The 13,210-nt window shown below is 39.9% G+C and overlaps 1 protein-coding gene across 27 annotated transcripts in view; it reads left to right on the top strand.

Moving 5' to 3' along the window:
- The window catches only part of ROBO2 (roundabout guidance receptor 2), a 1,364,435-nt gene that overhangs the window by 754,320 nt on the left and 596,905 nt on the right, over window positions 1-13,210 (top strand). For 8 of the 27 annotated variants that reach the window (XM_015445441.4, XM_045384370.3, XM_045384398.3 and 5 more), the window contains exon 1: window positions 5,501-6,583. The exons of the other annotated variants lie outside the window; for them this stretch is intronic. In XM_015445441.4, the coding sequence (XP_015300927.3) occupies window positions 6,523-6,583 (61 nt within the window). In that variant the 5' untranslated portion in view covers window positions 5,501-6,522. Of the gene's footprint in view, window positions 1-5,500; window positions 6,584-13,210 lie in introns of those variants that run through there. 27 annotated transcript variants of the gene reach the window in all.

Genomic DNA, 13,210 nt, shown 5'->3' with positions numbered 1-13,210 from the left:
TTATATTCCTGGCTGGTATTGTATCTAACAACTTAAGAAGTTAGTATTCTTTGTAAAACAAAAACAAAACCAAAAACCAAAAACAAAACAAAACAAAACTTCAGGTATTCCACAAGTAGTCAGAATTTGTTTTATCAGGCAGAAATAAAATAAACTGGATATTGGAAGAAAATCAAAATCTGCTCCCAAACAGATTAGTTCTTCTACATGATAAAACCATAGACAGTTCAATTAGATTACATGTAGCCTTGGATTAATTCCATGATATTATTGCAAGGGAGAATAAGCAATTTTTTTCTAATTTGAAGTATCCATTATGAAACATGCCTAAAAGAGATTCAGTGAGCATACAACTGTAAAAATCCACGGGTATCTACAGGACCCATGAGTGTCACTGGCCTTTTCCTAAATCCTTACAATCTCTTCTTTTTATGAACAACAAAAAATTCTGTTTTGGATTTAAAATAAATTTTCCTATTAGGATTACAGCTATGTGTTGCTGAAATTTAATTATACAAATTCCAGATTGGAGCAGATGGACTTGGAATCATTTGGCAAAGAATCAAAGGGATTTTCTTGGGTTCATGAAAGTGTGGTGTAAAATTAGCAGAAAGTGTATTATTTTATGTCATTGAAGTTAAGCTATATACTAAAATAATAACTTAATATGAGTAAAAAGAAATGATAAAATAATGGGCAGGAAAAAATATCCTTGCACACCCATTAACTCTAGCCTGTTATGGTTAGTGACTGAAGTTGCACTTTCAAATAATAAGTGGTTTTGTGAGGCTGACAATTCTGCTCATTTTGTAAAACCATTAGCCTAGTACAGATGACAGGTTATCATCTTTACTACCAAAGATCTACTTTTTAACTTTAGGTTTTGCAATTTACTAAGATGGGGCTGAGGGGGTAATGGACCATCTTGAACTGACATTATGAAGGTAAATAAAATCTCATCCGTGACCTCTAAGAAACCTCTAAGTGACTTTTAAAATTCAAAATTTTAAGGTATACATACTTTACTTGGCTCTCAATGTTACATACCACTTAATGTAATATTTTGTTTATTCAATAGTTATGTTAATTTGGAAGTATCACCGAACTCTTCAATCAAGATAAATAATGATTTTCCAAATAGATTTTGGACTCTAAAGGAAGAAAGATTTTCTTTCTTGAAATTACGTGATTTTATTCTGCAGAGAAAACTCTTTTAAATGAACTATTACTATATTTTGGTCAACTTAAATTCCAGATTAATAACTCTATGTAATAGACCAAAAATGCTATTCATAAATAGCTCCAGAGACAGACTTATATAGAGACAAGGATTGTTGACCACTTCAAATAAATCGAATCAAATCAGATACTTAGAACATATTTCAGAAGAACAATATTCATTTTATCTTGGCTCCCTCAAATCCTTTCTGGAACAAGGTCAAGTGTAATAAAGCAAAAATCATGTAGGGACAAATGAGCCATCTCTCTAAGATCAGAATTTTTAATGCTTCACTTACTTTAGTTGTCCTGTGTCCTTTTGTAGATAATAACCCATACGTGTCATTTAATGTGATGTTTCTGTATAGTGTAATAAGATAATCTTATATAGAAAAATTCAAGCTGAGCAATGGCTTTAAAGAGGTTCTTAAATTTTGAAGAAAAATTGATCACATATTTCTGTATATTTTGGTACACTGGGGGTTTCTGAAATTGATCAGAGTAATGTATTACAGTGTTACACTATTTATGCAATGTGGTGGATGTCTTAAATCAACTTAAGTTCTTGAGAACGTAGATTTTTGGTTCAGGTCTGAATTCAAAGGAAGATTGTGCCTTTTATTAACTTGGGTTGATTAATCTTCATTTTTCTCATCTGTACAATGGGAATAATGTCTACCAGACAAGCCTCTTGTAGGAATTTAACAATATGATGAATTTTAAAAAAACTAGAATTCCCTGACATGTGGTTGGTGCTCACCACATGGCAGTATATGCTAAAATTACTATCATGGATCAAACCTTTGATTTTTCTGTATATGCTGCCTTACAATTATAACAAGAACGTGTTGAAAAGAGTAAAAAAGTGGATTAGGGTTTTTAGCACATCTGGTATGAAAAAGAAATATTTAATATGTTACACTGTGCAGATTTCCTTCATATGGTTATTTTATATTTCTCCTGGAGTAACAACTCAGAAGTTCAATCACAAAGAAGGCCATTGGATAACCTTACCCAAATTAGGGATAATGACAGTCTCTTACAATCTTTAGATGTATTAAAATATATAGGCACATTTTGAATATATAATACCATTCCAGGTTTTACATAAAAGAAGCCTAGATTTCCATGTATATTTATCTATTCAGCTGTTGTTTGGAAAAGAAAAAACAATTTATATTTAGAAAGACATTGAAGGCAGATCCCCCATTTGATTTTTCTGTATCTTAAACTCTTGGGTTTGGTGGTCATGGAGCTTCATTGTTCTAAGCCACTGTTGTTTCTTTTTGGCTTAAGGAAAACCTTATTTTATTTATTTATTTATTTATTTTTAGCTAAAGCACTGCTAAAATTTAATTTCCAACTTCTACTAGAAGCTTCAGATTTTAAAGACTTTCCTTTAATTAAACATTTGGAGTGAGAAATCCATTTTTTATATAGGCAGTGCTCACTAAAAGTGTCAAGTATAATTGAAATATGCACATTTTTCTAGTATAGATCTTATATATCTCAGAGGGTAGTGCCTTTGTTCTTTCCCAATTAATGTTGTCCATAACAAATTTCTGATGGTGACTCGTTACTGTTGCTAATTTAGTGTGAGACGTTTGGTCATAATCCTAAACCATCATTTGGGATGAAATTCTTATAAAATAATGTTTTTTTAGTCACATTTCATATCAAATGAGACACTGACAAAGCTTTCTTTTAAAAAATCAGTTACAAACTTGACTACAAGAAAAGCAGAAAACATGGATTCCAAAATGTTTTGGTAAAGGCATTATTCCATAAGGTAGCTAGTGTATGGCAAGCAACAACAACAAAAAACATTTAAAAAATGGCACCAGTCTAAAATCATTGGTTTGCTTTGTCACTTTTAGTAGGTAGTTATGAATGCAAAATGTTGATGCCCAGTACAAAATGCCAATATAACCAAACGGATTTCCCTCATACAAAGCTCTTCTCTGTATGATGTAGTTTGTCATACCCTACGCAAGGATAACTTTTTGTGAGTAAGGCAACATTTTCTGCCCTAGAGGACAATGGCAACTGTGGTAGGTTGATTTCCCCCAATCTATCCCTTCTGTTTCCCACACACACTCTTTCTGCCTCTGAGTGATTTTATAGGTTACTTAAGGAAAGGCATTTACAGATGGTGAGTCTATCAAGTATAAAATAGAATCTATATTTTGCCTGATAAATAAATAGTCATGAGAAAACACTTCTAGTTGAAATCCTCCAATGTATTCCTTTCTGTGAACCATCTTAAAATTAAAGGTCTTATAAGTCTAGATGATGTGTGAATTCCTGCATTATTAGGAAGACTCTATTTTCAGAATATCTTAAAAATTTCACCCGCATAAGGAAATTTGCCCGAGATAAGCTGGTGGTGTATATTATTTGGAGACATGAGCTAGACATTGTAATCTTGAACTGGGTAAACCAAGCCCAAGTGTTTAAAATGAAAGTTTTCAAGAATTTTAATTACTTTCCTGTTCCAGAGATAAAAGAGATGTTAATAGTGCACTTTTGGATTTTTCTAAACCACAGTATTATCCGATTTATTGGACCTTTGGGGTGGTGGGGAGTGAACAAGTTTCTCCTTAATAGTTAAGCCTTTTTTCATGGGGTGCTGAAACAATAGCACATTCAGAATTATTACCGTGAGAATTCAAGTGATTCAACTTTAACAACCGAATGCACTTTTTTTCTTCACAAGTAAATACTGTAGATTAAAAGTGTGCTGAAATTACTCTTAATGCTTTAGCAAGAAGAGTGGTTGTTTCATTCTTTGGCAAGACTCTTTCATTACCGTAATTTTCAAGCGTGCTGAGGTGTCCTAATGTCTCTTCTAATTGCTTGAATGTCGCTGACCTTTTTTTAAAACTACACACAGCGCCCATAATATGCAAGGGAGGCCTAAATTAAGTAGCAGCACCAAAATGCATCCACCAAACAAAGGCTCCTCCTCAAGGGGCCCCTTACGGAGAGAATCTTTCCTGACATTTTCCAGTAGGGGGAACTAGAGACTCACCATCAGCATTTAGCTCGGCTCAGGGACCCGCGTGCGTTCCTCTAAGCCGCCTTCTAATCATCTGAACAGGCATCAAACAGCTACCAGCCAGCCTGTGATCACACGTGGGCCCGGCCACACCGGGGCACCGCCGACGCTGGCATCCCTGTGATCTCACGCGACCTTCCTTAATCATCCCCGGTCCTGAATGGCATCACTTGGTAGCCTTGGCCTTAACGTTCAGGGTTTCGTCGTCTTTGGGCTGAAATTCGGCTTCTTTTGGAGCTTCCATGAGCTCAGCTGGGTTTTCAGCTTCCACACCCAGAGCCTGCGTTTTCCGAATGTCCTTCTGGAGGTGCGGTCTCTGGAGGGGAGAGACTTCGGGACCCCCGCCCCAGGCTCTGGGATCCCCGCTCCCCTGCTTTGCACCTTCTGCGGAACTCCCTCGCGCTGCGCGATCGCGCATCAAACTCATCTTCGAGGGGTCACAAGGCAACTGAGTAACCCAAGGGGGGTGCCACCCCTTCCTCCCCCTCCGCCCCTTGGGGATGCCGCAGGGGGCCGTAGATCTTGGCTAAAATGAGCCGCCGGAGGTTACTGATTTCTGCCCCCCTCCCTTTTCCCCCTTGTGCTTTTTAACCGTATAGGAAGCATCTATCCACCACCTTCCAGTCCAAAAGGTCTTATATTGCGTTTCCTTCCCTTGCCTTCCTCCTCCTCGGCTTCTCATGTGGCTCAAAGGTGAAGAGTGTGTGTGATTTTGACGGGTAATGAGGCTGCGCCCCGGGTCCCGGAGGGTGAGCTCCTTCAAGACCGCGCCGCAGCTCCGGAGACGGAGCGATGAATAATTAGGCCGGGCTTCCGTGAAATCGCTCACCGAGAAAATTACCTGCCCATTAAACGGGACGCGGCGAGGAGCAGGCGCTGGAGCCCACCTCTGCCCTCCCGAGGCGGGAAGGAGGGGCACGCGGGGCGCGGAGAAGGGGACGGAGTGGACCGCGGGCCTCGGCGCTGGGCAGCCGGCCGGGCCCCCGCATTGGTCCGTCTCGGTCCGCCGGGACTCTCCGCTCTCCGGGACCCTCCGGCTCCCCAGCGGGCAGGCGCCCCCGCGTGGGCGGGCGGGCGGCGGAGTCTGCGGGAGGCGGACGGGGTCTGGAGGTGGAGGCTCCGCGCGCCCCCGCCGCCCCCGCCCCTCCCCGGGGCAGACTCCGAGCCGCGTTCGTTCCTCCCCGCCCCTCCCGCCTCCTCGCCTTCCCTCCTCCGAGTGCTTCCACCCGCGGCAGCTGCCGGAGGAGGCGGACGCTCCGGGCCGGGCTGCCGGAGCAGCGGCGGGGACCGGATCGCGGGGACCGGCGGCTGCACCCGGGCGAGCGGCTGGACCGCCCTGGCGCTGGGCTGAGCGCTGCCTGTCTCCGCCGCTCCCGGGCTGGGCTCACACGCCCGGCTCTGCCCGCGCCCGCAGCCGCCGGGTGCACCTCGCTCAGCGGCGGCCCCGCGGGGTGGCTGCAGCCTCAGCCTCTGCCTCCGCCCCCGCCCGGCCCCTCCCTCCCTCGCTGGCTGCTTCCCTCGCTCGCTCCCTCCCCGCCTCCTCCCGCAGCCCCACCACGTAGGAGTTCGGATTCTCCACCCGAATCGTCCTGATTTCCCTTTGCCTCTCTTTTGGAAACGAGAGAGGTGGAGGGAGGCCACCAGGCTGCAAAGGAGAGAGAGGCCCGCCAAGTCTGCCCGCCTGCAAAGTGTTGCTTTGACACATCCTCATTATGGAAGTTAAGTAAAAATATATACATATTAAAAAATAACTCCGGACGTGGATTGCTACGGAGAAGGAAACCGGGGGAAAGAAAACCAGTAGGCAGGCCCATGGTTTTTCGGCAGCGTGCTGGCAAGTTTGTGGAACACTTTCTAGGAATTAGGTCTTTTCCTCCCCCTTCATCATCTTGACTTCTGAAGAAAGAACTTGGCTTTGGCTTGCAGTGGAGCCTAAGGAGAGAGGGTTAGACACACTTGAATCATCCCTCTGGCTGGGCTGCATTTGCGGGAATTTAGGAAGCCAGAGTGTTGGAAATACAGCAGCCTTCGAAGTGCCCTCTGTTAATTTGGATGGATCTAAACGTGCCCCGTTCAAGACCTTTCCACCGGCCCCTTCTGATCTTGCGATTTGCTCTTCTTGACTTTAATTAGTATCTAGGAAAGTCTAAACTTTGGACCTACCTCTTTTTTTGATACTTATTTTTGTACTTTTGCTCTCTGGGATTGGTTTCTTAAACAATCTGGATCCTTTTTAATATGTCAAAATGAGTCTGCTGATGTTTACACAACTAATGCTCTGTGGATTTTTATATGTTCGGGTTGATGGTAAGTTAAAAATGCTTTTATCTTTTTTTTTTGCGCCCCCCCACCCCCCAATCCCCCAAAACCATTTCTTTTAGAATTTGATGTGGGTTATAGATGAAATGACAGTATGTCTGTTTGTCCGTTTTGGCCAGGCACGGGCTCCTTGGGGGCAGAGGTTTTCTTTAAGTCTTTTGTTTCTAAACTGCTGCAAGTGGAACATGTTGGTAGTCACCTATTGTTGTTCTTGTTGTTGTAATTTACTTAATTAATTAAGGAGTTGGGTAATAAATGATGCTTTCCCAGTTTTCTTAGAAAAAGAAATATTACAGTACATCTCCTGAAAGAGCCTAATACTATTGTGCCTGCTCTCTGTTTGATGTTTGCTCTTGTGTCTGAACTTTGGCTTAGACATTCAAGTGAAGAAATACAGTCACAGACACTCTAAGGAAGGTTCAATGGGTTAGGAATTGGAGACTGAGATCAGTGTGTATCACCTGTGTTCCAGTGAATGCTCTCCTGGCGTTAAATCAGAAGGAAGAATTTAGATCCTAGGGAGAAAACTGTCAAAAGTAAGACTGGGCGAGGCTCCACGAACGAGGAAGCATCAGCTATGGGCTGGCTACAGGAGTGGGACACTTAGCTCAGTCCGCAGTGGCAAACACAACGGGGGCCTTAAACAGGTGCTGTAGGTGTCTCCCTCTAGGTTGAGTCAGTCTGTCAAGCCCACAGCATTCTGCCTCTGATTCTCTTGTCTTTTGTTCCGATTTGGTTTACTGGGATATTTTCACAGGATGTCAATTTCTTGTGCGACTATTGCAAAATCCTTTTTTGTGGCTCTTTTGAATGAAGAGTGGAAATAATCGTTAACATGCTTTTTGGTTTGTATTCAAAAGAAAAAGTTCAAAGAATATTTGCTATTAACCTTCTAGAGGCTTTAATTTTTATATCGATGGAAAGAATTGGTATAGAGGAATACTAGATATTTTTTTTTTCCTAACTGGATTGCAGTACTTTAGGTTTTTAATTACTTACTGTACTTGTAAAGAACCTAAAGTGTATTAGTCCAACTGTTCGAGCCATCACAATAGCTTGATGCCACATAAACTTTCCTCCAGCATTTGCATTGTGGATGAATTCATTATTTGGGACACTGCCTATTTTTGCCCATCTGTGGTAGCTAACTTTGTTCCTGGCAGCTAACTGCTGCGTAGAGCCCAATGTATTGGACTCAAAAAGGAAGGCTTTCTATAAACATGAGGCAATACAGATGAGTTTACCTACTGTCAAGTGGCTGTTTTCAATCATGGACTACATGAGTACCTTTGCCCCCCAGCGATAGTAGGGGAGGGATGCATGTGTGTGCACTGCTTCTCTCTTTTCCCAGTCTAAGCCGTAGACGTTCAGGGTTTAATTATTGTGAATTATACTATGGCAACATCTGTAATCATTTTTCATGTATTTTCAGTACATTAAAATACATGTACATTACCATAACAAAATAGGTTTACCTGTTTGTCCCAGGTGTGTTTGATTTTCATGATAAGAAGACTTTGGTATAACTTTTTAAAGAATATGTCCTCATAAATCATGAATTTACATATCTCCATAACAGAAATGCATGTATAAACTATACATTAGACTACAGAATTATCATCAAGGGTTTTTTTATATATGTATTTTTAAATCAGTGTGTTGCTAGGAGGAATACAATTAAATTGCTCAGTGGAAGTGACAGAGGAAATCAAAAGAGCTTGGTGTTACAGAATGTAATTAATATACCAGGGTGTTTGGAGATATATGAAACAAATGCAATTAACCAGCTTGCTGGAACAGCAGTAGCAAGTCATCATTTCTGTCTGCTTTCCCTCCTTCCCTCCTTTCATTTCTCCCTCCCTCCTTTCTCTTTTATTCCTCTCTCCCTTCTTTCCTTCCTTCTCTCCTTCCTTCTCTCCCACACCACCCTTCTCCTGCCCCCAAAGACAACCTAGAACCTTTGTTCTGATTTAACATTATAGGATAAGGGGGCAGTTTCTGTCTGGGCCACAGTTATGCAGCAGAATTCATAGTAATGTAGTGAAAAATGCCAAAATTGAGGAATTGAGACTGAAAAGGCAGTGTTAAATTTTTTGTATGTGAAACTAGTTTTGTATTTAGCATCTGCTGTGTCAATAGCAAAGGAAACCCTGGACACTCTTACTAAATTAGTATGTAAATCATACGTTTGACATTGGATTGCCTTTGGATACTTCAGAATGACAGTTTCTCCATGGGGATGGTTGAAAATTGGGGATGTGGACAACACTGCCCTCTAGGCTGTTTCAACACTTTGAGACTCAGTGTTCACGTACATAGTGAAGAGGTTGGTTTGTAGGATCTCTCAGCTTTGTCTCTCTTCCAGGATTCTATGATTTCTATTCACTTATTCTTCTTAGAGGTGTGTGCTTATACTCCACATGAATTTCAAATGTAGAGAAGCTTGTACCATTTTAAAGATATACTGACCCTCCTTATGCTAGACACAGATATTAATTTTATTCAGTGACAAATGATACATAGATTTGCATTGATATTTGCTTGGTGGGTTATTTGTATGTGCATTTTATAGTATATGAAAAATGTTAGAGTTTTGCCACCTCATAGAAGCTATGTGCTAATATTGTTTATAATTTTTCGCAGTATCGTGTCCCTGTAGCAATCCATAGAGAACAAATATTAAGTTGGTTGAGAACTGTAGATAAACTTTTCTATTTGGGATGTAAATAATGGTTTTCTTATTGATGCAGATTAATCACATCTAGACTTTTCTGTATGATCATATAGGAGAATGTATGTTAAGGTTAGCCTTTATTTTCCAGCTTTTCTTTATTTTTGAATAAGAATAGGGTTTTGCAGTCATTCATGGGGAATTAATATGAACTATGGCAAGACTTTTAACTTACATCTATATCCCATATATTGTATCAATCTGATAATTTTATAATACTTGTGGAAAGGTGTTTTAAAATGAGAATTTTTTTTCGTCTTTACCCTTTATTCTTAAGTGAAAGTGGCCTACATGATATTAGGGGAGATAAATATAATAAAGATAATGTATGTGCATAATGCAGATGTGTAATCTCATAGAGGTTTATACATGTTGCTAAAGTGCTTTTTTTCAGTAATGGGCTTATTATCATAGCCATATGTAGTCTATTTCAGAACGTAAATTGTGTGCAAGTCACCTGGAATGTGTTCTCGAAGCTATGCCGTGATGCCACTTGGATTGGCTTTGTTTGAATAACCTTTGATGCTATGCAACATGTGGGCCATAAACCAAAAGGATTTCTTAGAACATTAAGCAAGAATATCGTTAAAAAAAAAAAAAAAGTAATGATTATATAAAAAGAGCAGTTCTGGCCATCTCACCACTGAGCAGCTTGTATAAAATAGCATGTTTGACAATCAAAATATAGGCATGTAAGCACATTGTATAAATTGGGATACATATATAGCAACGAAGGGAGCTGACGTAGGTGGGATATGTGTGTGTGCCTAGTAATATCTGCTGAAATAGTTCCAGCGGTCTCCAGGAGGTACATTTACTTCCCATGTGCAATTTGTTTTCGAAGAGTATCAGAAAAAAAGATTATCATCTTATTTACTATTTCTCCGTTTCCTCCTTTTTTCCCTCCTTCTCCTCTCCTTCTCCTCTCCTTCTCTTTCTTCTTCTCATTCATCGTTTCTTTCCTTATCTTCTTATTCTCTTCCTCTTTTTTTCTTTTTTGGATCTAATGAAAGGAATTAGAGAAACATTTGAAGAGTGAAGAAGATACGTGAGGGTGTTTCTTGAGTGATAATTTAGAAAATCTGTATTTAAAGGAAAAATGAGAATAATATTTTACCTTTAGGTATATCCAACTGGGGTTTTGACTTTCTCACTTTTCCCCCACAATACTATATATAACTTTATGCAGAATGCATTGCATAGATCCTATCATTTTCTAGTTTAGATAAGTAAAAGTTTTCAGATCTGAGTTTAAGCAAACAGTGATTTATAAAGTGCCATTTTACAGATTTATTTCTAAAGAAAAGTGTTGCTGTGTTTCTTACAATGTCTCCAGGTATAGATCTGTCAACCTAAATCAATACATCGGCGTGGATACTACTTTTCTTCTTCTTTTGAAAAAATACTATATAAAGAATGAAGGAATGATTATAAACTCTTTTTTAAAAATAAATACTCATCAACTCTATTAATGTTTTAGCAGTGTGTTATACAATGATAGAAGCATAATATAGCAACTAGGGTAGCATGCTTACCCAAAATACCTGACTCAAAACAGTGTGGGAGTAATGGAGGCCTCCATCCTTAATGTTTTCTCTGCCATTTGCAGCTACTCCTTAGGATCTTTCATCTATCACATGAGTTTTAAATACATGTTTGGTTTGATAATTCTAAAATTGCTGTAATCATTGCATGAGGGATATAAGATCCATAAGCACATAACTTGGCCGTTTCATATTCTGTTGTATCTCCAGTGCTTGCATCAGTGCTTGACATACTCACCTGACTACTTGACGGCTTTGCTTCATGTCCAATGAGAATACACAAAACTCAAGGCTAAGACAGAATCTTCTCTTTCTAGCCATTCCCATCGCAGTAAATGGCTTCCACCAGTCACGGACTTTTTCGTGACCCCCAATGAGGAACCATTCTTCACTTGTTCTCACAACTTGTATTCAACTTGTTCTCAGAATTGTACAACCGTCACTACAATCTAACTTTAAAATGTTTTTAATTACCCAAGAAAGAAACTACGTACCTTGTTCCACCATCTCTCTACCAACCACAAGAAACCACCCCTTTACTTCTATCTCTATGGATTTGTCTTTTCTGTACACTTTATATAAATGCAATCATACAATATATGATGTTATTTTGTGACTAGCTTCTTTCCTTCAGCATAATGTTTTCGAGGGTCATCCATGTCATAGCATGTATCAGTACCTCTTTCCTTTTTATTGCCAAATAATATTCCATATCATTTATCCTTTGGTTTACTAGTTGATGAACATTTAAGCTGTTTCTGTGTTTGGCTATTATAGATATTGCTGCTTTTAACATCCATGTACTAACTTGCATGGGAACATATGTCTTCATTTAATCTGGGGTGGAAATGCTGGGTCGTATGTTTAGTCTGTGTTTCACCTTTTGAGGTGAGCGAGACTATCTTCCAAAGCAACTGTGCTACTTTATATTCCCATTAGCAATGTCTGAGGTACATATTTTCTTTTCATTGATCATGGAAGGAAAGAGTTGAAGGGCCTTATGAGTTGGATATGATGTTTTGAAGTGAAACCATTTTATATTATAATACTCTGTCTCAAATCCCCAGTAATCCTGATTTCTAATCCCTTCAGTGATTGTTGTCTTCTAAGTCTTCCTCAGTTGCCACGTAAAATTTTACGAAGATAGTACTTCAGTTGAACTTGTCACTTTTAGCAGAGATCTCAGCAGTACTAAATATAAATCATAGAATGATAGCATCTCGGAGCTATTATAAATATTTGCAGCTATACAGCACAATTGTCTTATTGGTTGGGCACATGCAGAACTGAAGCTTAGAGATTTTATGTGTCTTGTCACAGATCCCACTGCTGCTTAGTGGTAGAGCAGAAACTAGACTCCAGGGATGCTGCATCTCTGTACCATGCTTCTGCCTATGAGAGCCTGTTTCTGGATTCTCAGCCCTGGAACTCCTTAACAGGAATTCCAGGCTCTTGTTACTGAAAATGACCAGCTATTTTCTGAAGAGTCCATGAGAAAATTAGCTTGAATATGTTTAGGTTATTCATTTGATTCAACACATGCATATTGACAACGTAACTTGCTTGGCTCTGTGAAGAACATACTGACCTGTTACAATGTTCCCACATTCAAGGAAATCATGACTTAGTCGGGAAGGTACTAAATGTTCAAGTGACTAGAACAAAAAGTAGCGTTTGATAAGAAGTTTGAAGGTGTACACAGTATAGCCTTGGGAACTCGGATAAGGAATAGGTGATTTCCAGCTGGTACAATCTGGGAAGGGTCAACACCAAAAGGGTCTCTTAACCTGGGCCTTAGAGGAACAGTGGGATTTCGGTGGGCAAAAGGATTGGAAATTGAATTCCAGGAAAAGAAGTAACCAGAAAAATGGCATGAAGATGACAAAGGGGTGCTAAGGAAAAGGCAAGAAGTTTAGATTGATTGCAACATAGTTTGCCTGTAGGGAAGAAGGATAAGATGGTTGTTGAAAGACTACTGAGCAAACACTACTGAATGAATATGAACAAGTAATTTAACCTTTTTATGCCTCAGTGCCCTTATCTGTAAAAGAGGCATGGTAATAATGTATATCTCATGCAGTTATAATGAGAAATAAAATATTTTTAAAAATATAACGATATATAGGCTGGGTGCGGTGGCTCATGCCTGTAATCTCAACACTTTGGGAGGCCAAGGTGGGTGGATCACCTGAGGTCAGGAGTTCAAGACCAGCCTGGCCAACATGAGGAAACCCCTCTCTTTACAAATTTTGTAAAAAAATACAAAAATTGGCCAGGCATGGTGGTGGGCGCCTGTAATCCCAGCTACTCGGGAGGCTGAGACAGGAGAATCATTTGAAT

The sequence above is a fragment of the Macaca fascicularis genome, chromosome 2 (genome assembly GCF_037993035.2).
Source record: "Macaca fascicularis isolate 582-1 chromosome 2, T2T-MFA8v1.1".
NCBI classification, from domain to species: Eukaryota; Metazoa; Chordata; class Mammalia; order Primates; family Cercopithecidae; genus Macaca; species Macaca fascicularis.
This window is presented reverse-complemented; position numbering and strand designations above follow the sequence as displayed.